General features: G+C 41.1%; 1 protein-coding gene across 40 annotated transcripts in view; it reads left to right on the forward strand.

The window, feature by feature from the left end:
- The window catches only part of DTNA (dystrobrevin alpha), a 323,219-nt gene extending 299,249 nt beyond the window's left edge, over positions 1-23,970 (forward strand). For 33 of the 40 annotated variants that reach the window (XM_039522836.1, XM_039522814.1, XM_039522820.1 and 30 more), the window contains 5 exons: positions 4,806-4,965; positions 7,610-7,699; positions 8,291-8,459; positions 9,425-9,557; positions 20,691-23,970. In XM_039522836.1, coding sequence (XP_039378770.1) covers positions 4,806-4,965; positions 7,610-7,699; positions 8,291-8,459; positions 9,425-9,557; positions 20,691-20,849 — 711 coding nt within the window. In that variant the 3' untranslated portion in view covers positions 20,850-23,970. Of the gene's footprint in view, positions 1-4,805; positions 4,966-7,609; positions 7,700-8,290; positions 8,460-9,424; positions 9,558-12,401; positions 12,451-19,927; positions 20,065-20,690 lie in introns of all 40 variants that reach the window. The other 7 variants (XM_039522821.1, XM_039522852.1, XM_039522851.1 and 4 more) reach the window with 4 other exon arrangements.
- Positions 23,971-26,601: the final 2,631 nt, after the last annotated feature.

The following is a 26,601-nucleotide window of genomic DNA, read 5'->3' on the forward strand; positions in this document are numbered from 1 at the left end:
ATGCCACTAGACAGACATCCAATGGTAACAACATTTCAGTTGCCACGGATCTGGGCTGAATTTGATCTAGCAAAGTAGAATATAAAAAATAGCTGCAGTCTTTTAAACCATACAGTCTCTGCGGGTTTAACTTTCTGTGGGTTGATTTTGTCCAATATTACCCAAATAGTTAAAAGAAAAAAAACACCCAAATACCTAAAGTTTCTTATGCCTTGCAAAGGTCTTGTTCCAGGAAATGAAAGTTACTGTTAACAGTGCATTATTTACCATGCATACCAGATCAGTATAGCAATTATAGTACACCTCTACCTCGATATAACGCTGTCCTTGGGAGCCAAAAAATCTTACTGTGTTATAGGTGAAACCGCGTTATATCGAACTTGATTTGATCCGCCGCAGTGCACAGCCCCACCCCCCTGGAGCGCTGCTTTACCGCATTATATAACAGGTAGCGTTATAAAAGGGTAGAGGTGTATGTACTTAAAAATGTTGAGCACTAGTGTATAGCTCTTCTTTGAGTATATGTCCCTACGAGTGCTCCACCATGGGATGTGCATGCACTCTTGATCGGAGACTGTAAAGTAGTGCTCCTGAGTAGAACAACAGCCCGTGCTCCACGCAAGGGGATATAGGCAGGCACCAGCCTGCCAGCACTCAGTTCTTTCTCGACCACCTGTGGCTCAAGACAGAGCCTTTGCTGTTAGCTGTTTCAGCTTCCCACCTTTCTTTCACCTTGTGAAAGTCTTTATTCATTATTTTTCTTATTTACTTTATTTTATTTTAGAGCTCCTGGAGGAGGGTTTTCCACCTTCTACTTCTGTACCTTTGTTTGTGCTGGAGCACAATTTGTTGTGCCTAAGACCCCAATGTTTAGACTCTGCCAGACTTGCCACAGGTCTTTTCCCCACAGTGATAGACATTTGAGTTCTCTGTGATGTTTGGGGGACTCTCAAATCCCCTCAAAGTGCAAGGTCTGTCTGGGATTTAAAGGCAGGTCCAAAAGAGATAGGGAGGCTAAACTAAAACTCCTCTAAATGGAATGTTCCCTATCTCCACTGGAGTCCCCTATTCATTGGCCTCAGCATCACAGGCCACTTCAGTCACTCATCCAGCTTTATCTGTGACCATGGACATGAAGACCTCAAAAAGGAAGAAGCACACCTACCCCACCAGAGAAATGAAGGAAAAGGGTAGATCACCCCATAAAGACCCACACTCGGGAGACCTCCCATCCCTTAAAGAGTACTATAGGGGCTCCAGCTTAGTCTGGTACCAAAGTGTTGTTACCATGTAAGAAGCCTTGTGTGGATAAGCGCTCAACCTGACAATCTAATGCAGCAGCACAGCCTGATCCTCCATGGCACTGTGATACACATAGGGCCACTCTGCATCCCTCAGTACTGACTTCTTACTCAAACTCTGAAATAAGACAGGACCTTGCTTCAGTCCTGCAGCAGTCTCCATCTCACTGGTCCACAATTTCACCTCTGGTAGCGACTCAAGCCTCGACTATAGGCTATCACAGCCCTCCGGCTCCTTCCAGGTTGCTGTCATCTGAAGCTCTCATCGTTTCAGATGGGCCTGAATCATAGATCTGTCAGAGCCCCCTCAGTGGTACTGCCAAGGCACCTGCAGACTGAAAGCTGTCCCCTTACTGGTCATGATGCCTGAGGCACTTACCTGGTCATGATGCCTCAGGCACTTAGCTCAGGAAACAAATTACCAGACTCTGAGATCTCGGTACAGGAATCCATCCCAGTACCGTACCATCCAGCTCCCAGGAGTCCCTCTACTGAGGAGGATTCTAGAAAATCTGCCAGTCCCAGGGATTATGACTAGTAGGGACCCATTCACTATCCCTCCCAATGGCATCCTTGGAGTCAGTTTGATGACCAATTTTATAGGATGCCAAGAGGAAATTACAGGCAGCCACCAATACCACCCGTATGTGCAGAGTCACTAAGACTCTGGAACTGGTGTGTTTCCCATTGAATAGACATATCAGCTGTCAGTCTGCCAGGCCTTCAGAATACAGCTGCAGACTCCCTGAGAAGATGCTTCTGGCAAGACGATGAATGGTAGCTCAAAGACTCTGTCTTTCACAGCATCTGTCAGACCTGGGCTCTACCGCAAGCAGATCTCTTTGCCACCCCGAATAATTCCAAATATCACCTGATTTGCTCCAGGGGAGGAAACGTCCTCAGTACTCTGGGAGTATCATTTTCAGAAAGAATGAAGGGCCAACCTGTTTCCATGCAGCATGTGTCTAAGTGAGTTTCAGGTTGTATTTTGAACTGTTATGGAAGAACTGGATACACAGTGACAGCACATTCCACTTGAGCTCAGTCCACATCTCTGGCTCTACTAAAAGACATTCCTATAGCAGAAATCTGCAGGACTGTGAATTGGTCTGCTAGTCATACATTTGCCAAGCATTATGCCATCTTATCTGCCTCTAGAGATGACACTTCCTCTGGTGATGCAGTTCTGCAAACGGTGTCTTGATTTACCTCCCCAGTATCCACTTCCTCTGTGAATTACTGCTTGGGAGTCTCCTATGGTAGAGCACCCACAGGGACACGTGCTCGAAGGAGGAGGAGGGGTTACTTGCCTTATAGTAACTTGAGTTATTCATGATGCTTTTGTCCTTATGGGAGCTTCACCTCTCGCTCTCCTTCCCCTCTGCTGTGGAGCCTCTGGCTTCGTGGCTGAGAAGGAACTGAGTGGCAGTGGGCTTACTATATATCCCTATATCCCCTCATTTGGAGCACGGGGTGTTCTGCATAAGTGCAGGCCCACAAATACTACTTTGCAGTGTCCAATTAAGAGTACATGGGTGGAGTGGAGGCAACAGGGAGGCAGTTCGCTGCTCTCTGGTGTTTTGTCCGATCTGCTCTGGGCATGGCCCCAGTGGAGTTTAGAGCACCACCAGGCTACTCTAAATTCTGCCAGCTGGTAACAGTCCCCAGGGGACTGGTTATGCCAAGTCTGCACCAGCTGAAAACTCCCCTGGTCTGGCAGAATTCTCAGCTGGCCAGATCCAGCTATTTTTGCATCCCTTTGCACTACAAGAATGAGACAGAATGGGCCAGAAAGCAGGAGAGCATTGGTCCCTGTGTGTTCAGATTTCCCCTCACTATTATTTAAATGTCCTAAAAGTTTTCACTCCAAAAGAAAATATTAAAATTATACTTGCCAGCTCTTATCAGAAATGAGTGTCTCATATAAAGGTAACTTTCCCTTGCAAAGTCCTGCTTCAAACTTCTCCGGTAACTTCTTCTGCCAAGCCCACTGTAGTGTCAACTTCCATAGCATTGTTTTTCAGCAGTTTCAGTGTCCCTTAAAAAAAAAAAAAAAAGTATCCTGATCAATTTGTTGGAGGTTAACCAGCAATAACAATGCTGCTTCTCTTCTGATCAGACCTATGTCAGTAGGTGCAAGGTATGCATTGTTAGGGCCAAAATCTAGAAAATAAAAGTTGGCTTACAAATCTAGAAATAGAAAAGTAGACCAATTTTATAAATGGTTGTTGCTGCCTTTTTTGGCATGCAGTTAGCAATATCTGATCTTCATCTCTGAGGAAACAGTCACCAGAACATTGAAGCCATGTGGCACTGAAGGAGCTAAGGAATCCAACTGAATTTTTTTAACTGATTATTAGTGCCAGCCCAAATAAATTGGGGGTGGTGGGGAGATCTCACTAGAGATAATGTAAGTTTTCAGTGAAAACTAACGGCACATGAGCACTGGTTCCTGTTTAGTGGCACTCATGTTATCTTAGTCATAGGCCTCTGTTGAACCCCAATTCCTAATCATGCTAAATAGTGTGTGGTTTGTTTGGTTGTGTTTCTTATATTGACATATATTCCCAGGAACTGTCAGGCAGTAAAGGAAAGGTGCATTAATTCACTGTGTCCCCTGGTATCACTCACACAGCTCCACTTTTAAAAATTATTGTTCTTCAACGTATGCTTGAATTTCAGTTAAATGATACTAACTCTCATGTGCTAACAGCATGACATTTTATATGACTGGTGTTAAAACATTGTAACTTCCATCCACTGGACCCATAACAGAAATTTAAATTGCCTGTCTGAACAGTACTTTGGGAGAGGCGGAGTATATCCTGTGGAGTGAACAATTTGATAGTGAATGATTTAGTGGTGGCTAAATAGATCACAAACCAAGAAGAAAAGCACAAGTCTGTAGTATTTGTTGGGAGGGTAAGATTTTATTTCACTAATAGGTTTAATTTCCATTCCAAAACTTGATTGCATGGATGCCTTCTTGTAACAGTGGTTGAGGTGTAAGAGCATGAACTTGATTAGGTAACATGGAAATATTACACCCCCAGGAGTAGCTTCAACTCCTTAACCAGACTGAAAGTTGTCTTAGTGCCAGCATCCTTCCACTTCCTACAGACTGCAAGAGTTGTCTTCCTAAGAATGTCTGAATATTGCCAACACTCTTAATTCTTTCACGGAAAAAAGTCCCAGACCTTAGATTTAAAGACAAGAAATATCTTCTTTAAATTTTTATATCCAACCCAGCCTGCCATGTTTCAGGATCACCTTCTAATATATCTTTCCTACATCTTTACCATGGGTTGCCATAGCTGTTTCCTAACAAGAAGTTGGGTGTAATAGGTTTCCATCAACTGACTTAATATTATCCGATTTTTCTGCATAACTGCATGATACCAGCTGAGGCTTTACTCAGCCAAGTTAAGGAATGGAATGAAGATGATGACTGCTGAGTGTTTTCTCTTGTAAAGACCTATTTAACCACTTGTTCTTATTTTCCAGACTCAAGGAGCAGGCTCCCCTCGATCTTCACCCAGTCACACTATCAGCCGACCTATTCCTATGCCAATCAGGTCTGCGTCTGCCTGCTCCACCCCAACCCATACACCTCAGGACTCTCTGACGGGTGTGGGAGGAGACGTGCAAGAAGCTTTTGCGCAAAGTAAGTTGCATTGTTAAGTTATTAGTTACTCAGAGAGCATATGCAAGTGTCAGGTGGGGAACTGAGGCACAGGAAGGAGAAATGACTTGCACAAGGTCACCCAGCTGTCCAGTGACTGAGCCAGGAACAGAACCCAGATCTCTTGAGTCCTATTCTAGTGCTCTTTCCATTGCAACTCAATCTGTTTGCCATAAAATAAAGACTTGTTATTGACTATTGCAAGTTGGTTCCACAATCTGGGCTTTGGGGGGATGGGAGGGTGATGTGAGAGGGGGGAAGTATTGTGCTGCTTCTCCTAAGAACTGATGGATTTTTCCATTGTGTCTAATGATGTTTACCAGAGCATTGCCATCAGCTGCTGTGCACTTTTTGTTCTCCTTCCGTGTTGTTCATCAAATTGCAAAAGGATGGAAGGTCCATCCTTTGCTCACTGATTGTTTGCTTTGAAGTTCTAAAATCACAGATTAAATAATAGGCTAAATATAAAAGAAAGTAAACAGTTTGTGTGACCTGAACATGGAAATATCTCTCCGCCCATGGAATTACTCTTTTCCCAAATGCTTGCATCCCTGCAATTTCCTTTTTTCTTTTCCTTGAACACAAAGGGCCAAATTTTGCTCTCAGTTACACCATTGCAAATTGGAATGTCAGTGGAGTCCCCCTGGATATATCCTGCTGTAACTGAGAACATAATTTGCCCTCCTGGGCTCAATTCTGCCCACCCTTGCAACTTCCATTCATTTCAGTGGGAATTGCATCTATGAATTTGATGACAAGATTGAGCCCTAAGTGCAATCAAGGTTTTCTCTTTAAAGAACTAGTTAATTCTCATGTTAAACCCTGTCCAGCTGTTCCTTGTCCCATGGCACCAGGTTGCTCAACGTGTATTCTGTGAGAAATGAACACACAGTGTGAAATTTTCCTCTTTCAGCCTTAAAAAAAAATGAGAGAGATGTACAGACATAGACCACTCTCTTAAAGAGTGGTTTCTTTCAGAACTTGGACAAAGAGAGATAATTTAGTAGCTACAATAAAATACATGGGCTGCCTCAGGCAACTGCTTTTAGTTACAGCAATGTGTTCTGCTAAAGTGAAATGGCAATGTCAAAGTATATTCTCATATGTACAGTGATCACACTTAGAAACAACTACCTTTGTTATATACAGAATTTATCCTCAGTATTTATCTTATTCTAGTTGTATAAGGCAAATCTGGGCAGTTTTTAAGCAAACAGTTGTACTGTCAGAGTTCTTTTAAGTTGCCCATAGCGAAGGCACTCCATGGAGTAAAGCACTAGCTCTCCTATATTTTCTTCTCTTAGAGAATAGATGTAAAAGTCTATATAGATGTGAAGCTGAGAAGGCATTACAACTCTTCTCAGAAGTGTGTGTGTGTGTGAGAGAGAGAGAGACAGACAGACAGACAGACAGACAGGCTTTCAGTTACTTTCCTGCAGTCATTTTCTTCAGGAGAATTTATGACTTGAGACCAACAATTTTAAGGGCTGTCAGTTTAAAAGATATTCCAGATGCCAAATCCTGCTAGCTTCTATGCATCATCCCCTCTGAAGTTAGCTAGGATTTTACGGGTTGGGTCTATTTATATATAGTTTGTTCAACTACACTAGGATATGAGTTTGGGACGCTGTGATAGCATAGGCTGGGAGCACACTATACCAGCCGTGTCAGCCCTGAGGTTATTATTGCTCTCTAATAACCTTCCCTAATTGATGCTTAAGGCGGTACTGAGGAGTTCTGCAGGAAACAACAACTAGACCCTCCTGTATTGGAAAGAGGGTCACAGCAGCACAGGGCTATTGATGGTGGGGGTAGTGGCTTTCAGGGTAGGCAGAAGTTTGCTGTGAATGGGGGGTAGGAGAGGGAGCAAAGGGAGCTACTCAGTCTTGGCTGGGGGGCAGCCAGCTCCAGGGAGGGAAGTGGGGTCCTGGTGGTTCCTACCTGTTCAGCAGCTGCTGCCTGTAGCCCTTCTGAGTCCCCCTCTCACCTCCATCCCCAGGTGTGCAGGAGTTGGGGGGGGACAGAATTCCCATCGATATTTGCATGCTGACTCCCGCTGTCGTCTCCCCAGCCCCCCCAGTTCCACCTACCCTGCTGGGTGGTTGTTTTTTAAAATGGGAGTCAATTATGGAAAATACAAGCAGATTCCTGAGCTCCAAAAGATACCATGAAGGGATGGGAAAGGAAAATCCATATAAGGCCTAATGAAATCAACCATGTTTCTTCAACGTTGACCATATTTATACAATAAGAGTCATTAAACAGAGCCATGGAAACTTAGGGAGAAATAACTTCAGTCCACTTCCCCCAGACATTTCATCTCTTAGCCCCGGTCTGCTAGTGTCACCTCACAAATGTGAGTTTGATTGTAATTAATAACTTCCAAGTTTCTGGCATTGTGAATAAATGAAGCCTGATGGTGAGCTGCTGCTGCTGCATGCAGTGTAAGAAAATGAAGCTGTTCTGCATATAAGTTTTGCATGTGTCCCTTTGGAAGGACTTGAATCCTTGAAATTATTATGTTGGCAACTTAGTATAAGGTTAAAACTACTTCATACACAAAGCCATAATTTGTCCTTTGAGAAAAATCTTAACTTTGTGGGTTTTTTTCTTTTTCCTGCCTCAGGCACAAGGCGAAATTTAAGAAATGACTTACTAGTGGCAGCAGATTCGATTACCAATACCATGTCTTCTCTGGTGAAAGAGCTAAACTCAGGTGCGTGAGGCTTAAGAGCATGATCACGGTACAGTCATTTAACATATATTTAAAAATAAATAAAAGGGAGCTGAGGAAAAAACACCTAAATGGAGTTCTGGATATTTTTGTATTTTATGGAAAGAAAACCTAAAAGTGGTAATTTTGAAAGCTATAGACATCCAGATGCAATTAAAGCTTCAATTTTTTTTTCAGAAAATAACATTTTGGTGCATCTTAATTATTTTTAAAAAGGTGTCAGTAGCACAACAGTGCACCTGTATCCTGCTGTGCAATATCCAAGTTCTCCTGAGTCTAGATTTCTAGAGGTGCCAAATGGCATATACGTGGTATCCTTTTTCGCAACATATGCAAATGTCTGCAGAGGTTCTATTATGCTGTACCGCCACAGAAGCAAGAGGTGGCTCTGTAAATAGAGAGAGAACATATGGCCACAGCATCCATGTTGCCTGAAACATACTGGTGTATTCACAGTTGAGAGATATTGGAATTCTAACTTGGAGAAACAGGAGAATATTTAGAGAAATGAACCAAGCCTACTAGCACATGTGAAAATTAAATGTAGCCATAATCACCTTTTGTGGCTCACAGAGATGGGCAGCGAGACGGAGAGTAACGTGGATTCTGAGTTTGGACGGACTCATTTTGATGATCTTGTTCCATCACCGACTTCTGAAAAGGCTTTCCTTGCACAAATCCATGCCCGGAAGCCAGGATATATTCACAGTGCAGCTGCCACTGGCACCATTCGCAGTGACATGTGGGTACCTTCTCTATTTTTTTAATTCATTTTGTATTGAAATTATGATATTTCCCCCCAGTAACATAACTAAATCTAACTGCGGGGAGGCTCTTTGACTATACAATAATAATGAGCTCTCTAAGCTAAAGGAGTCACGGCAAGAAGTGATCAGTTAATACTCTTGATTCCAATCTGAGACTTTTGTGAGCCCATAATAAGAGGCGACCTTACTGGATTTCCATTAGGAAATTCAGCAACTGAGCCTTTTTATTTATGAAGTTTTGCTAGAGTACAGTTGGCAAATTTTAATGGTTTAACATAGAGCTGGCTGAAAGATGACAATTCTGTTTTACGACAACTTTCAAGATTTCAAAATTTGTTTTTGTTGCACTGTGGAATGAAAACAAAGCCTTTCAAAGGTTTTCACAAGTTAGAGTTGTATTGAAACTTCCATTTTCAGATCAAAAGGGTCTCTCTCTTTCTCTGTCTCACCCACCCTGGACTATCCCATCTAAACCTTCATTGAAATCAGTGTCTTCAAGAAATGTTTTGCTGTCAATGAAATGGCATGTTTCATCAGAAACTTTTCAATGAACTCTAATTTAGGGCCCGATCCAAAACTGACTGAAGTCAATGGGAGTCTTTCCATTGATTCCATTAGGCTTCGGCTCAGATCCATAGAGCCAAATCTTACTATCAAGGAAGCTTTTGAGAACTTTTATCATTGACTTCAATGGGAGCATGATTGGACTGCGAATGCTCATTTAGTAGGGCATGTCCCTTAATCTCTGTCATGGGTGCTAAATCACTGCAGAGGTGGAACTTGAGGAAGGGCTGCAAAAATAAAAATAACTTCAAGAAAATGTACATGGAGTTGAAAACATAGATCCTGCTTTCCTCTCTGTTTTCATTAAAATAGGGAAGTTCTTTTAACATTGAATGTAATTCGTCTTAGGAGGCTATTTATTAATAATTGTCTTTAGGGTTACAGAAGATGGAGACCCCTATGTTAGAGCAGATGATGAGAACTATGAAAACGACTCTGTCCGCCAGCTGGAAAATGAGCTCAAGATGGAGGAATATCTGAAACAAAAGCTGCAGGATGAAGCCTACCAGGTAAGAAAGGAACCCACCAAATAGTCCCCTGGCTTAAAAAGGATATTGTGCTGCAGTAGGCAACCATCTGCAATTTCTTGTCAGTGGCTAGTGCTTCCAGATTTTAAAAATATATTATTCTCAAAACTCTCCCCTCTCATGCCTCCCCTAGATAGATAGATCTTACACACACAAACGCACACACAAAGTGCTCAGAAAGAGCTCATCAATTGACTTGCTTAAGGCTGACATTAACCTTCACAAGGTCATTAGCTAATCCTTCATAATTGCCACTGCCAATCAATTTCTACCAAGCCTCTCACACAAGAATGCTTTGTATTGTAGAGACGGTATGCATGTTGAGCTCAGTTTTTTGTTTAATAACATAAAGCATCTATGATGTTCTCTCCATGTTAGGGGACTGGAGCCACTGAAGCAGTCCTTTTAAAATAGGATGTTTTTGTCATCATCTAGGATGGGGGAAAGGGTCTGGAGTGAGTCACATGAGATCTCAAAGGTCCAATTGCTGCATCTGGTGAAATAGGGCAGTGAGGGCTCAGCCTGGGGGACCTGGCTTGTGAATAAGTGACCTGGTGATTAGCAAAGTGCACCTGAAGCTTCAAGAGCCGCAAGGGGTTTCAAGCCAACTGGCCCTGCACGTTTGGACTCTCAAAGTATCTTGCCTGTCTAGTAAATGATGTGCACGTTTGCATGGTGGAAGAGATCAGTGCCTGTTTTAAGTTACTCCTCCTCCTGATCATCCAGATGTAAAAATCAGAGTGAACCAGATTTTAAAAATGTCTATTGGCTCACATCAGGGTTGCCATTGGTTCTGAATTTCATAGTTTTTACATAAATCTGCTGTACAAGACTACGTAGCTCACAGAAAGCCATTTCATTGTGACGGTCTTTGAGGACACAATGACATTTCATCCTCATCCTTGCTATGCAACATCTCAATATGGCAACAATGGGCAACACCTCAATGTTCTGCCAGTGTTTTTACCCAGGATAACAAATGACAAAAGGGGGCAGTCCTTAGGTTTCTGCTGAGTAAGTGGAACTGCTACTGCTGAGTTAGAACATGGAAAGCAATGATTGTATTATGTAGCAGGAACACCTTAACAATGACATCGACCAAGCATTATGTCATTAATTTCTCTACTTCTACTGACGCTCCATTTTTTCAATAAAGGGAACAGTGTAATGATCTGGCCAATATTAGTACCTTGCAGCACAGCTCCATTAACAAATACATGTTTTTAAACTTGCATGAATAGTCACACTAATTACAATGGGATTACACAAATGCATAAAATTAAGAGAGGGGAGGGAGCCTGCAGAATTACTTTGTGAGGTGGGAGAGAGAAATTTTGTCAGATACCTTTCAGTATTGTTGCTTCCTCCAAAATTGGCTTTTATGTTGTAGTCCAAAATAGTCCCAGAAAGACAACGCGTTAAATCCTGTCCCCATTGAAGTCAATGGAAAACTTCATTGGGGCAGGATTTCACAAAGGGTGAATATTAAACCTGGCTTGTTTCCACTTGGGAAAAAAAATTGAAATTAAAACCAGAAAAGAACTAACTTTTAAAAAAATGATTAAATTGGATGATATGAAATGTTCATCCCAGAAGAAGAGTTCAGTCTGTTAACTTTTCCTGAGGAAACTTAACACTTTGCCTCTAAGCTGTAGAGTTCTACTCAGAAATTATTTGATAACAGAAAACATTTGTTTACTAGAAAACATTTTCAAGTGATGACCATGGCTCCTAGTATGCAAACCTTCAATTGTGTTAGTAGCCCTTACTAACATGAATGGTGCCATTGGGAGTATTTGAGTAAGAGCTGCTAGGATGAATAAGAGTTAGCAAGGTTATGTCCTTTTGAGTCACTAGAACATCTGATGTGGCGTTGGCTCTCTTCTCTGATTTGGGATTAATGCATAGTATTTCATTATTCAAGATCTTTTTCCACTGATATCCCTGGATAGTCTTTAAAGTCAAAGAACACAGAGCTAGTTTTATCTATATTTTTAAAGAAAGAAGAAAAAGCCAGTACATTTATTTTTCAAGTGTTCCAGGGAATGGTGGTGGGAAGAACTGTGACGTTTGAATCCAGCCTCTAGAATTTCATATGGTATTTCTTACTGATCATGTTCATAAAAATTTCCCATTTGACTAGATAGCCTAAAACAAATGATGGCTGTAGTTGCTCTCATAATACAACTGTCAACTGAAAAAAATCTGATAAGAAAATTACTGCTACTAGGCTTACAGTATCCTTTGTTGGTTCAAGAATGATATTACATGTATTTCTCTGTCTCACTGTATGTAAAAGCAGTACTTTTAGATGGACAGGTAGACTTATTATTGCATAAGAGATGATGGCACAATACCCAGTGTTTTTGGTCTGTGTGACCTTCAAGCAAGCTTTTGCAAATGACACTAGAGTTTAAATGGAACCAGATTGTCTGCAAAGAGAGTGCTTTTCTGCTATGTGGCAGCAGCAAACCTCATGGTACAAGAGAGAGTCTGTGACAAGAAGCTTCAAAAGCATCATCTTTTTCTGCTTCCTCTTAAGCATGTAGCAAATAACAAGTGTTATCAGGAGGAACACATTTAATGCACAAACCTAAACGCTAACAGCGCTTACCCTCCCATGTCAGTTAGCAGATATGGTCTTGTTATAGTTTCTTGCTGAATGTATTGTATGAGACAGTTTTCCTTAGTCTGATTTCCTGTCCCCATTATTGTTCTCTCTTATTTCCTCTCTTGTGCATGGCTTTATTCCAGATAATACACTGGCCTGGCTGCTCACTGGCTTAACTTGTCATCTTCTTGTTTTATGTCCTTTGTTATCTACAGGTCAGTTTGCAAGGTTGAGTGCAATATCCTTCTATCACTCTCCTCTCAAGTAAGTATTACCTTAATATAGGAGAATCTTTTCAGCTGGAAACTTGTAATTCAGATACACTGCGCCTTCTCCTTCATGTGCATGCATGATGATGCTGTTTCCTCCCTTGCTTATTTCCAGACATCCAAGCATGAATTATCTCTAAACCATGCCTAATAAGCCATCAAAAGTGTGGTCAAAGTCCTGAGGATCATCCCCACACACTCTTTTATTTTATTACCTTACTCTGTTACGCAGGAGGGCAAATGGTCTTCTCGGCTATCAATGACAATGCATTAAGTGGCCATGGGAGAGAGAGAATGATCCAGTGATTAGGACGCTAGTTTGGAATTCAGGAGACAGGGGTTCAGTTCCCTGCTCTATGCATCAGTTCCCTCTGTGTACTTCCCTGACTCACTGGGGTGTTGTGTAGATAAATACATTACAAATTGTGAGGTACTTCAGGAATGGGTACCATACACAGGTGCCGACTTTCTGATTTCCCAGGTGAGTGCCCCACCCTGACCCTACCTCTTCCCCCCCCGTTCTGCTCCCTCCCTCAAGCACGCCCCACCATAGACAACTGGTACTCCCCATACTGAGGGGGCCCTATCTAAAGGGGAGGTGTCAAGGTTTCCTCCCCCACTCTGAACTTTAGAGTACAAATGTGGGGACCTGCATGGACACTTCTAAGCTTAATTCCCAGCTTAGATCTGGTAACACTGCCATCAGCCAGAAGTCAGTGTCTGGCACACTCCCTGTCCCCCCAAAACCTTCCCTGGGGAACACAGATCCAAACCCCTTAGATCTTAAACACAAGGAGAAATTAACCATTCCCCCCTCCTTTCCCTGACCACTCCTCGTGAGTCCAGACCCAATTCCCTGGATCTTAAGACAAAGAAAAATCAATCAGGTTCTTAAAAAAGAAAGCTTTTAATTAAAGAAAAAGAAAGGTAAAAATCATCTCTGTAAAATCAGGATGGAAAATGCTTTACAGGGTACTTAAATTTATATAGCCCAGAGAATCCCCCTCTAGCCTCAGGTTCAAAGTTACAGCAAACAGAGGTAAAAATCCTTCCAGCAAAAGAAACATTTACAGGTTGAGAAAACAAACATAAGACTAACACGCCTTCCTGGCTAGTTACAAATTTGGAACATGAGACTGATTCAGAAAGATTTGGAGAGCCTGGATTGACGTCTGGTCCCTCTCAGTCCCGAGAATGAACAACCACCAAAACAAAGAGCACAAAACAAAAACTTCCCTCCACCAAGATTTGAAAGTATCTTGTCCCCTTATTGGTCCTCTGGTCAGGTGTCAGCCAGGTTTACTGAGCTTCTTAACCCTTTACAGGTAAAAGAGACATTAACCCTTAACTATCTGTTTATGACAGGAGGTCACGTGACCAATCACACGTTTCCCCTCCCCACGCCAACCCCCCCATGCCCATCCCAGGGCCACCACGCTGTCCCCGCCGCATGTTACCTGCGCCTGGCCCCCCCGGCACATTCTGGCACTCTCCCTGGCGTGAGGAAGCCGCAGTGGGGAGCGGGAGAGAGCTGCTTCTAACACCGGCCCCTCCCGATCACTGCTCTGCAGCCCAGCAGCTGGCTGGGAGAGCCTGGCTGGGGAGGCAGCTTCCACTCCCTGCCCAGACTTGGCTGCTGGGGACTGCGGCTGAACAAGCCAGAAACGTCCCGGGGGTTGTGGGGGCTCCGGCTCGCTCGCCCTGCTTCCTAGCACCTGAGCCCAGATGGGGACTGGAAGCTGCCTCCCCAGCCAGGCTCTCTCAGCCAGCCACCAGCCCGCCACACTGCAGAGCCGTGTCCCAGCGGCCAGAAGGGGCTGATCCCACCACTTTTGTTCCTGCACGCCCCACCCTCCCCTGTCCCTTCCACTCCCCGGCATCTGGGGATGTCCCCCCGACGCGTTGCCCAGCCCCACACTTGATCTGCCTCTTCCTGCCCCCGCTCCTCCTCTTCCCCTTCCCCTCCCCCCCGCCTCCTGCATACCACTGAACACCTGATCGCTGGTGGGCGGGAGGCACTGGGGGGAGCAGAGGAGGGGCCCACCGGGTGCTGAGCACCCACTATTTTTTTCCATGGGTGCACCAGCCTGGAGCACCCGTGGAGTTGGCACATATGGTGCCATATAAGTGCTTAAGATGGATAGTACTCATGTATCAAATGCCATTACCCACAACTATCACTAAGTACCCATCATCTCTAATGAAGTACAGTTTGTCACTTTTGAGCTTAGCCAGTGCCCCAGTATGACATTAAGGAGCACTTTGCCTTGCTGGTGGAGCCATTTGCAGATGAGAAGTAAAACCAGTGACTATGCCACCTCTAGCAGGAGTTTAAGTTATGAAAGTAGGCTTCCTAGACAAATTCTAACACAATGAAATAGATTTCCACTATTTAAATCCCATCTAGAGTTTCAAATGTATATGGGATAATCTTCTCTTTCTGTTCCAAGTAGTATTGATGTGCACTGTTAAGTGGCTGCCATGTGTCATCTGAGAGGAGGCTGCATTTTAGTAATTGGCAAAGTACTTCTTGTTTATATCAGTTTGATGGCAAAATTTGTCCCTCTGCTACTGGTGTGCAATTCCCAGTGAGTTTATTAGGAGTGATATGCCTGTAACTGATGCTAGAATTTGGGCCTTTGTTTGTAAAGCACTTTGGGGGATGGGAATTAAAAGCTGCTATTTATTTTTTTTAAAGCCCTCTCTCAAATAATAGTGTTGAAAGCCGTCAGTGGGACAAAAAACAAACAGCAATCCGACAAAATATCACAACACTGAATAAGTATACACCACAACACATGTTCCTGTTTCCATACCCCCATCAGGTTATACTCACCTCCTCAGCAGCCTTGGTATGTGCCTGGAAAGTGAGCAGCTATAGAAACACATTTTCTTCTTTCAACATACTAGAATTGTTAGTTACCAGTCAAGTTACTAGATTATGAAAACAGATCACGCTGCAATAATGAATGTCTATAGAAGTATAGAGAGTTCAAATGTTCATATAGCATATGCTTTTATATACATTATTATAAATAAAAATTATAGTGGGTGAAACATGCTGATAAAGTAAAAAATTATCTGAAACCCTGTCTCAAATTCAGGTAAAACTTTTCTTTTTAAAATTTTAATTATTTATTTATGTTTGTTTAAAAAAGTTCAGGTAACTTCTTTTAATATTTTAACTTTAGCAAACCCCTGCACGTTCTGCTTCCAGCTAGAAACACCAAGGCTAAGATATTGTTGTAAGAAAAGCCAAGATCCACAAAAGTACAGATTATCTGAAAATGTGCATCCCCGCCCTGGTTGGTGGGCTCGGAAGGTTCAGTTAGCATCTCATCTCCTGGCTCTTTTCTGAAGCATTTGAAGTGCTGGGTGGGATTTCGGAAAGCGCTCTGTGTTGACTTAACTCTGCTTCTGTTGCAGTCTACGGTAAAACACCTGTTGACCTCAGTGGGCGCAGTTAGGCCAACTCTGAACATTTAGAAAATTCCATCCTCTGAGGGAAAACTTGGCCACATTGAAAGCGATGGCAAAACTACTGTTGACTTCACTGGAGTCAGGATTTCACCCTCTCCTTTTATCCTAAAACAGCAAACTGTGTTTCATCAATGTCACATCTGCACAGGATTGTGTGATACAATCTAAAATAGCCCCCTCAAGTAGTGGCTAGAATCCATAGTACATAAGCCCATTTACTTCAGGGAAAAACAATGTATCCTTTGTACTTTATTTGTTATTAATATTTCATCACTTTGGAAAGAGAAACCCGAAACAATTTATACAGGCTGCAGTGGTTAAAGCACTAGCTTGAGTCCTGCCAACTGCGTAACTGTAGCAAGGGGCTGTCAGATCTGCATTTCTGTTTCTTGGGAACCCCTGCTGTTGACTATAAAAAGCAGTTTTTTTTAGAGATTGTATTAGCCAACAAATTCTGTATAGAAATACTATCAGCATTGTATTGCACAGGTATTAGGTGAAAGGCCAAGTGATTTTTCTACCCCAAAACAATAATCTCCTGGAACTGCTCTTATAAAATGAAGTTTATTAAGAAGAATGAGAGGACAAGTCAGACCAGTGCATTATAGACATGAATACAATTATATGATTGACAGACTGTCACAGAACTCCATTCGTTTCCTGATTTATAAAGCTATACACTTCATCATTATTATTTAAAATTATTATATCCTATTTGCATTTTGGAATAATGCTACAGGAAAATCTCTGGAAGTGATCCTGAAAACATCTGGTATAAATATAACAAATGCAGTCTCAAGAGAGCAAGTGGGTTATTGTAACGTATAAAATATAATTTAATCATGTTTTCAATATAAGTTTTTCATATTAAAATAAGTGGTGATTATTTTTATATACCGTGTGTGTGTGTGTAAATATATATAAATGGAGCAACAGACTAACATTGTCTAAGCACAAGGTGAAAAGTGGTTTTAGCTTTCACTAGATGAATCTAAAAATAGAACTTGAAATTGTCTGAGCATAAAATTTTTTAAGTTATTTTACTTAAAATAGAGTTTAGGGCCTAATCTGGTTCCCATAGCTGCCAGTGGACTTTTGCCAATGACATCAATGGGAACAGAAGCAGGCCACTACTGAATGCAGGTGTGACATATTAAAGAGGGGTAAGTTGTGGCGTGAGTGTGGTCCCATGTGAACTTCAACTTATTGTACTTTTTAAAGCAATATTTTTGGTGGTGATGCCAGGGCAACATTTACTCAGTCACATCCAGTTCATTTTTCAATTAATGCTTATTGTTTTTAAAACAATTGTAAGGTGTGTAAAGCTCCTGAAAGCCATGCTTAAGGTACTAGCATGTAGAAGAGTATAGGGAAAAGGGGATTCTTTATTAAGTCTCACTTTAAATTATTTTTATTTGCATTTTAGTTCTCTGCAAGAGTTGAGAGCCAAATCCAACACCCATTGATGCCAATGGGAGTATTTTCCTTTGACTTCAGTGGGTTTAAATCAGGCCCTAAATTATGAATGTAAAAGGAACAATTTGCCCATATGTTCCACCCAGGCATATTACACTCAACTCAAAAAAGAAGCTAGAAATGCCAAACATGTCTTGCTTTTAGATCTCTGTGAGACTTTAAAGCAAGAGAAGTGGGAAGAAAGTTCAGTAGTTTTATTTTAGGAATGTTTAAAGTCAGAAACATCACACATGCACACTAGATTGTTTTGGGTAGATTTTTTTCAGATGCATTTTAATGATGTTTTGGTTAAGAGTATATTTGTTTAGGACACCTTACTCGACTGGAACTCAATAGACCTTGTAAGCTCCACAAGCCAAGTAGCTTTAGATCCACAAACTTAATAGGTACAGTGACAGTGATAGACTCAGGGAGTCGCTCTATTAAGGTTATCAAAGAGACGGTTAAAGGGTAACTTGATCACAGGCTATAAGTGCCTACCTGGGGAACAGAAATTTGATAATAGAGAGCTCTTCAGTCTAGTAGGTAAAGGCATAACAACATCTGATGGCTTGAAGTTGAAGCTACATAAATTCAGACTGGACCTAAGGCACAAATTTTGAACAGAGGATAATTAGCCATTGGCACAATTTACCAAGGATTGTGCTGGATTCTCCATTTGAAATCAAGATTGGATGTTTCTCTAAAAAATATGCTCTAGTTCAAATAGGAATTAATTCAGCGAAGTCCTATGGCCTGGGTTATACAGGAGGTCAGAGTAGACAATCTCAGTGGTCCCCTCTGGCCTTAGAATCTATGAATCCTATGAAGAAAAAAAAATCATGAAAGGATGTGTACAATTAAGTCAGCTCTATTTAAAGCCACCAAGATTAGGAGACTTCTCTCTTCCTTTGTGCATTTTTAAGTGTGTCTGCCACACTTGTCTAGGGGTGAGAATGCCACTGCGCTAGGGAGTCCTAAGTATAGGTCCAGAACCAATAAACTTACATGTAGAGCTGAGCAAAGAAGTGATTTTTTTGGTTTGGTGCCTGAACCGGGGGGCAGGGGAATGGGGGGGGAGGGATGGACGGTTGCTTTGAACCAAACTGAAAAATTTAGTTTTTCTCATACAAACAAAAACCAATTGAATACAACATTTCAAATGTTGATTTGAATCAACGCAAATGACATTGCCAAAGGAAATGTCAATTTGAAAAAAAAAATGTCAGAACGGTTCATTTTGACATATTTGAAATGTTTGTTTTCAGATTTTTTTTTCAGCCAGAACTATGTCGAATTTGACCCAGACTTGCAAATAGTTTCGGGGCCCCGAAGAATGTAACTTTCTCAGCAAATTTAATACTTGCCAAAAAAAATTGCATTTAGCTTTACTTATGTGTTCTGCTGGCAAAACTTGTAGGATCCCAAAGCCAAATAGTTCAAGGCTTATATATTATTCTAAAAAGGCACATTAAATATAAAAATAGCATTACATGGAACATTAAGTTTGAAAAAAAAATCAAGCTCTCACTATGTAATAAATTTCAAAAGTTAGGTTATTCCCATCCTGGTATATTAACTGAGCTACAGACCACATGTGTAATATTTTCTTTTTGTCTTTAATATGACTCTTAATGTATTATTCTTTATTAGTAGTTTATAACATAAAAATGTCAGATGTGCAATGTGGCCAAATTAACTTTGGAGGAGCGACCTTAACGTTCAGTGCATGATTTTTCAACTTTAATGTTGCATGAATACTAGGATTTTTTAATCATTAAATTATACTACAACAGGAAATAAACTGTGGATGAAGTTATAAATACTGGGGGGGGGGGGGGAAGAGGACTCCGCCATTACTAATCACTTGAGCTTCAACTTGTGATTGATTATGTCATTAGTAGAATCCTTCAGTGTATTTATAATTCTGTAATTCAGTGGCACTCATTTCTTGTATACAACCATCTCTTCATCCCAATGCCAGGTCTGGAACAAAAAGAAGCATCCTGGAAATCTATAATAATCCCTTCTCACACCCACAAATATTCATCTAAGGCATAGAGTGTGTACAGTAAATTAAAAATTTACTGAATTATATACATGCTATAAATGGATCTTAATGTTCTGGCCGCCTCACACATCACTCATACTTTGCTCTTGTGGATTATAATGATGCCATCAAAAACTATGAGCTGTAACTATATTTATATATCCTTAAAATTACCTAAATAAGAATCAACCTAAACTGCAAATTGAATCTTTGAGGTTTAAACAAATTCAGATAACTGCCCTCTTCCACTCCAAGCTTTAGCCTGATATAATAGAAAAGGATCCATTGACCATAGATTGCGATCCCATATGTTACCATCAGCAGTACTGCAGGTAATTTGACTGTACTAAATAGTTCAGGGAAAGAGGATAAGATAAACCATAATCCCTTTAACTTTGAAGTGGGGAGGTATAAAGAGGAGGAGAGAACTATGCTCCCCAGGAGGAATATATCAAAAGATCGTGTTCCCTGTGTTGCCCAAAACTAGTTCCTCAGATACACCTTGGAACATCAAAAGTTTTCCATCACAAAACTTGGAAGCGTCCAGATCTAGAAACACAGGATGCCATTGATTGCGCAGGATAAGAAAGCACTCATCAAAGAGGAGCATCCTGCTTAAGAGAGGTACAATCCAGCATTATTTTTGAGCTAGTTACATTCTCTGCAGATCAACTTTTACACCCATAAGATGAAATTCACCTGAGAGTGTAGGTTCAGTGCAAGGTTCTCCACCCTGCTTAAATTCCCATGTGGGGGCTGTCAGGGGAGGTGCTGCTAGCCGAGTAGCTGCACTTGAGTATCCTGCACCTCCTGCACACGGTAGAAATTATCTCCACACCAGCCCAGCCAGCATGGAGGGCTACACCTTGGAGCAGGAAATGGGAGTATCAAGAGATCTGTGTTTATGCACTTCCAGTTGCCCCAGTACCATGTATAAATAGTGCAGAAGGTTTCAGGCCACTACTCATATCCACCAGAGCTGGAAGAGTGCAGAGCAGTCCTAAATTCTGCCCCTGTCTTGTGGGAGTCGATTCCAACTCTTCTGTAATTTCACCTGCATAGAGCTTGAATAGTTGAGGTTTACATAGATATAGTGGGTTTCACCTTTAATATCTAAGTTGTAACCAAGAGAATTGGGTGGCTTTTTGTTTTCTTGATAATGCAGCATGTGAAGAGTTTGTTTGAAATGTTTGCGTGTGTGTGTTTTAAGACAACTTCCCCTTTCAAAAGTTCTTCTAAATGTTGTTTAGCAGGCAAGCTGCAGTCAGACAGACAATGAAAGCTATGTAAGAACTGACGATGAGGAGAGCTGCATTCGAACCGATGACGAAGAAAACCTGGCTGCAAACTTCACAGAAGAATGGAACCAACAAGTGCAGCATCTCTTGACAAAAAAATCAAATGACTAACTAATTTCCGAGGACTGTAGCACAGTACTTTTGTTCTAAGAGTTCTAGTTTGTAGGTGTGTGTTTTGAGAAAAAGACTTTTGTTTAAAGCTAACTTATATTAGCTACATCTTCTGTAACATGGCTCATTACCGATGAAGAAAGCAGGCTGAAATGTGTGCTGCTGTTACAAATAATAGCAGTATCAACAAAACATGTAAACCCTTTGCACACGATGTTGAACCTATTCAGTTTACAATTACAATACTGTTTATAGATTTCAATTTGATTTCTGAATACGTCAAGATTTTAGTAGAACAGTTTACTATACACTGTAAATTTTTCTTTCACAGAAGAAATAAAAAAGCTACAATTATGCAGTTAACACTGAATGATTATACTCCTGAGTGTATATATTTAGTAGCCCAAAAGCAAAGTACCAGACTATGTTTGCAATTTGTTTTAAAGTCTTTTATATAAAAGACTTGTACAAAATGCACTAAAAAAACCCTCTAATTTAGGGCTAATGTGTAACTTAGGAATGTTTTCTTTCAAAGTAATCTAACAAATCAGCCATAGAAGTTAGTGTAAATATTTTTTTTCCAAATAGATATCATATACAAAAGGCAACATTCAAATTATATAGAATCTAGTTTTTAAATCAGCACAGATCTTCTTAAAACTGTGAACTATGTTTTGAAATACTCGTTACTAAAGCTGTTTATAAACCACAGGTGCCATAAGATCCCTAAACTGACTGAAGTTATGTATAATCTTCCATGGTATTGTTTCATTGATGTTTTAGCTTTAGTAAACGTGTTCAACAAATCGGCTCTTTCCATTTTTCCCCTTCCCCATCATGTTATTTTTGAGGCCTTCAGCTTTAAATATATAGGCTTAAAGTGCGCTTTCAATTGTTTCCTTTCATTTCCAAATGTGTATTGCCTTAGCCAGCCACCAGATGTTCTGCATGCGTTCTTGGAAATATGTAGTGAGACTCATGGAGCTGAATGGAGACTTAGCAGTCAGTGAAATGCATAAGGAAAACAGAGTTGTTTTTGAAAGAACAGGGATAGGGTTACAGAACTAGCATATTGTCTCTGCTAGTAACTCTTTAACTTTTTATCATACCCAGGGGAAAATTATGAGAGAAAGTGGGCCTTTTCGATCATGCAGGATAACAAATTGAAAATGTTAGTTGTACAGTGCTTGCCTTGCCCTTACTGTTATCCTAAATGTAGTTTTGACCAGAGTTTGAAGTGAAATAGCTGGTAATATCTCACATAGGACATTACTTAGGAATGAAGTGACACTGTCTTGCAGCCCTGAAAATTCTAGGTTTTCATACAGATAGACCACACCTGGCACGGTCGGTCTTCAGTGAGTGATGAGGTACTGATGTAAAACAGGTGAAAGCATGTCTGTCTAACCTTTCTTTCATGGTAACATTTTAGAATGTGTCCTGGATTGCTCCATAGCTTGTCCCAATAAATTCACTCGCTATATGTCTGTACGCGATCTTTAGTCGCATGGCTGTTTCACTGAGATTGAGTGTTAGGGAATGTATATCTGTATGAAAGAGTTACTGCTGTTTTTTTACTTTCATACAGTATTATTGCTTATACAGACCCCTTGCCCACATCTCCTTGTATATCTGAGCCTGGTCTCAGATACCCAAATTGACACTCCTGCAACCAGCTGTCTTCACGTAGGCTTCCCCTACTCCTCCCAATCATTGGTCTTTGCTTCTGTGGTATAGGCCAGCCTGAAAAGGTAGGCACCATACCTATGATGGCATATGTCTCCTACAGCCTCTTCTCAGGAATGGGTGAGCCTTCCATTAGTGCCTAGCACTCAACCCTGAAAACTACTACAGTGAAGTTACAGCCAATGCTGTCAGCTCAGGATTCAAGTCAAGCATTTCCTGAACACAGACAAAGTGAGCTAGCACACAACTACGTGCCATGGCTGACTGATTCAACAACCTATGTTATGTTTAACGGCATCTAGATTAGCTACCTTACATAACTCCCATGTCTGTGTACACATCATCATCATCATGCTGAAAGTAAGTGCAATAGTATAAATCCATTGCCAGGGCTCCAGGATTAATATAATGAAAAATGTTGACAAACCAACCAGTTTTCTCTCAGGCTGGTGTTAGCAAGGCAATCCCAGACAGAGTTCTAGGTGACCTCTTCCATTTTAGAGCTCTGAGATGAAGCACTTTTTAGTTGGCTCTCCGAATCTCTAATTTAAGCTTTTGTTGTTGTTTTTCCCCCCCAGTGGTAAAGCTGGCTACATTTTACACAGTTGGTCTTTGACTGTTTGTCAGATATTATTTTGGTTGTGACAAAGTTACAGAAATGGTCCCCAGTAGTAGCCTTTTCTAACTACAAATGCCCAACCACAGCAGTCAAAACTCCCTGAGAGGTTGACTGTCATCAGAGGGAAGGACTACTCAGTAGTTTGCAATCAGGACACAGGGATGTAAAGATAAATAGGGTTCTTGAATGTTGAAAGTTGAGGAGGAGAATAGGTTATCTGTAAGTAGTAATGTTAACTAACCTGCATAATAAGGTGTGTGGCCTTTGTTGTGATATATGTATTTTCTTATATGCATGAGCCAAATTGTTGAATCATTATTTAGCACAGGTGTCTGCCTTTACTTTTAGTCATCTTCTCCCATCCTTATTAATTCTTGACAATTATTGTAGATAGACCTTGTAAATATTGCAACCTCAGGTTGCTGCAATCTCATAGGTTCAATTCAGCAGAAGGAGCCATGAACAACAAGCACTCCACTGTGTCCTGAAGAGAGAGGGCATTTTTATCTTTGAACCAAAAATGTATGAAGAGTTACATCTTGAGGCTAACAACTGTAAGACATTTTTAAACTACTGTACTTGACACCACTTGAGACAGATGTAGAGACACTAAAGATTTCACACTATTCATTGGTATTGTAACAGAACTACTATTGTATGGGTTTTTTGTATTGCTGTTAAGTATTGTTTTGTGTGTGTGTGTTGGAACCTACTGGGGACATGTTATATTTTGAAGTGATTAAACTATTTAATTGTGTGTCTATATTTTGGAATGGAATTATTTCTTCATTAAAAAGGATTTTTAAAAATAATTTACCAAGACTCATGTTTGGGATTTATTTTGATATTAGCATGTCTGTTTCCTGAAGCTAGAGTGGGGCTTCCTTCTGGAATAAAGGAAAGCAGCATTGTCTGGTTCAGTGATCTTCAACTCTTTCTTTCCCACAACCAAAAATTCATTGCTTTTTTAAATTGTGACTCCACATTACAGAATCCTTCACACCAGCTTCCCTCGTGCTTCAAAAATGTCACTGATTTCTGCAGTGATCTAGGTAGTTCCTTTCATTCTCCCCATTCTGGTTGCTTGCATGCTGAGTAGCTCCATTGCCTCTGGTTGAAGCAACCCATCCTGCCTCAACCCATATCCCCTCCCTCTCACTGCTTGATGGGAATGAAATGTTCCATTATTTCCCCCCTGCCTCCTGACTTCTTAGAAGAAAGAAGCTCAACTCTTTACCACCAGTCAACTCAGTGTATGATTCCTATAACAGGTATTTCAAGGTATTAATTGCATCAATAAAATGCAATTATTTTTAATAATTAGCATCTAGATGTCTCATTGTGTTTCCCTTGTGCTAGGAACTGTACAGATACATGATAAGACAGTCACTGGCCCCAACGAGCTTACAGTATAGACAAGATCTGCTAGAGCAGGAGAAAAAAAGTATTGTCCTCATTTTAAAGATGAGAAACTGAACCACTAACTGCCAACGGCTCCCCTTTTAATGGATGCACTGTATATACAATTCACACATGATCTTGCACTTCAAATGTATATAAAGGTACCATTTTCCATTTAGTGTTTTAAGAGGACATCTCTCTGCAGCCCCATGTCATCTGCTGGAGCTTTCTAATGATCACTAACCTAAAGAAATTCTAATTTAAAACGGAAATTATTTTTTCCCAAAAAAGCAACACTTTTGCATGTATGTTGTGGGGTATGCACGATCTAAAGCTGCTAATATTCAGAGGCCTATGTATGTGCTGTGAAAGGCAATTTTCCTTTCTCCCCACCGAGTGAACATCTTAGCTACTATACTGACCCCTCCACCCAGGAACTAGGCATTAGGCAAACAACACAGAGATGCAACAATGAGGCTTTTGCTGCTTGTGGAATAGCCTGTGGTAAAAAAGGCCGCAATTCAATCTATTGAGAGTATGCATTTGATTGTTACAAAATAGTAGCATATCTTCAGAGGAATCAACTACACATCTAGCCATTGCAAAATGGCACTTATTAGACACTCAGCAGTATTCACACTGGTACACTGGATGTTGCTAAATAGGCAATTGATTATATTTGGTGGGGCTACTTAAATGAAATGCAGGGGCATAGCATCAGGGATAGCCTGTACTCGCTATCATATAGGTTCAGGAGACTAGATACTAGAAAGGAGGCAGTAGATTGGAGTCTTGACTGCTGTGGCAACAGTAACTGCTAAGCTCTAAAGTTGGTTTGTCCTTAACTCCCAGGTCTCCTTGGAAATGTTCTTCAAACAAAGGCAATCACTTTACATTGTAAATTTGTTAGAGCTGCTGAATTTAGGGTGACCAGACAGGAAGTGTGAAAAATCGGGATGGGGGTGGGGGGTAATAGGAGCCTATATAAGAAAAAGACCCAAAAATTGGGACTGTCCCTATAAAATTGGGACATCTGGTCACCCTAACTGAATTATGCAAAGCAGATGATAGACATCATGTGATACCCCAGGTATAATTCCACATTGGTATCAATTCTACTATTTTTTCCTCATGGGATACATTTGGACCATTTCAATTTGAGAAGCAAATACAGTAAACAGCCTCTGGCTACAAGTTGGGCACTCCTGTCACCACATCTCTCAATTTCCCACACACATCCTCCCAAAAGAAAGGCCAAATTTGTACTGGTAACAATAAATCAATCCCAGTTGCAAACACAAATTGAGTCTCCTTTTATTCCCTGGAAGTAGGCACCTTCCTTAGGGCAGTCCTGTATGATGTGACTGAAAATATCTAGAAGCTTCTGGATGGTACGCTGGGATACATTCAGCAGCCTACAAATCTATTGCCATGCTTCTAATTTACTTCAGAGGCTTGTTACTTAGCAGGTCCATATTTCATTTAAAAAACAGGCACTGGCACTCTATGTGGAGTGTTTGAGCACAATGAGATTACCACAGTGATAGGAACAACCAGCATATTGCAGAGATTGTTTGTACCCCAAAAGGCTTGGGAAAAAAAACGCCTTTATTGTTCCAGTCAGAAGCAGGAACTGAAGCGTTTTATGTATTTAGCCAAATGCCCAGATAATCCATAGATTAAAGTCTTCCCTTGTCTTTTTATTAATAACTGCCATGCATTGGTCATGTGGGGCTTAGCAACCACAACATAACTGTTCATGTGGTTTGCAACAGAGAAACCCACAGGCATTCGGATTCCTGCTTCCCATTTGTGTTATGGGAGAATCAGAAACTAAGGGTACTCCTTTGAGAGTTGTCCAGATGGTGTCCTACTCTTGGATATGCATGTTTTCTGGCCCAGGAATTTGGAACCTTATCTCTCGCAGTGTCCACTGGGAACTGCTGTCCCTTCATGCAGGGGTCCAAGGCCCCAACCTCCTTTTATTTCCATCTGACTCCACAAGGTGCAGTGCAGGCTGTGCTTACTCCGTGTCCGCTCAGCTTC

Source organism: Mauremys reevesii, linkage group 2 (genome assembly GCF_016161935.1).
Source record: "Mauremys reevesii isolate NIE-2019 linkage group 2, ASM1616193v1, whole genome shotgun sequence".
NCBI lineage: Eukaryota > Metazoa > Chordata > Testudines > Geoemydidae > Mauremys > Mauremys reevesii.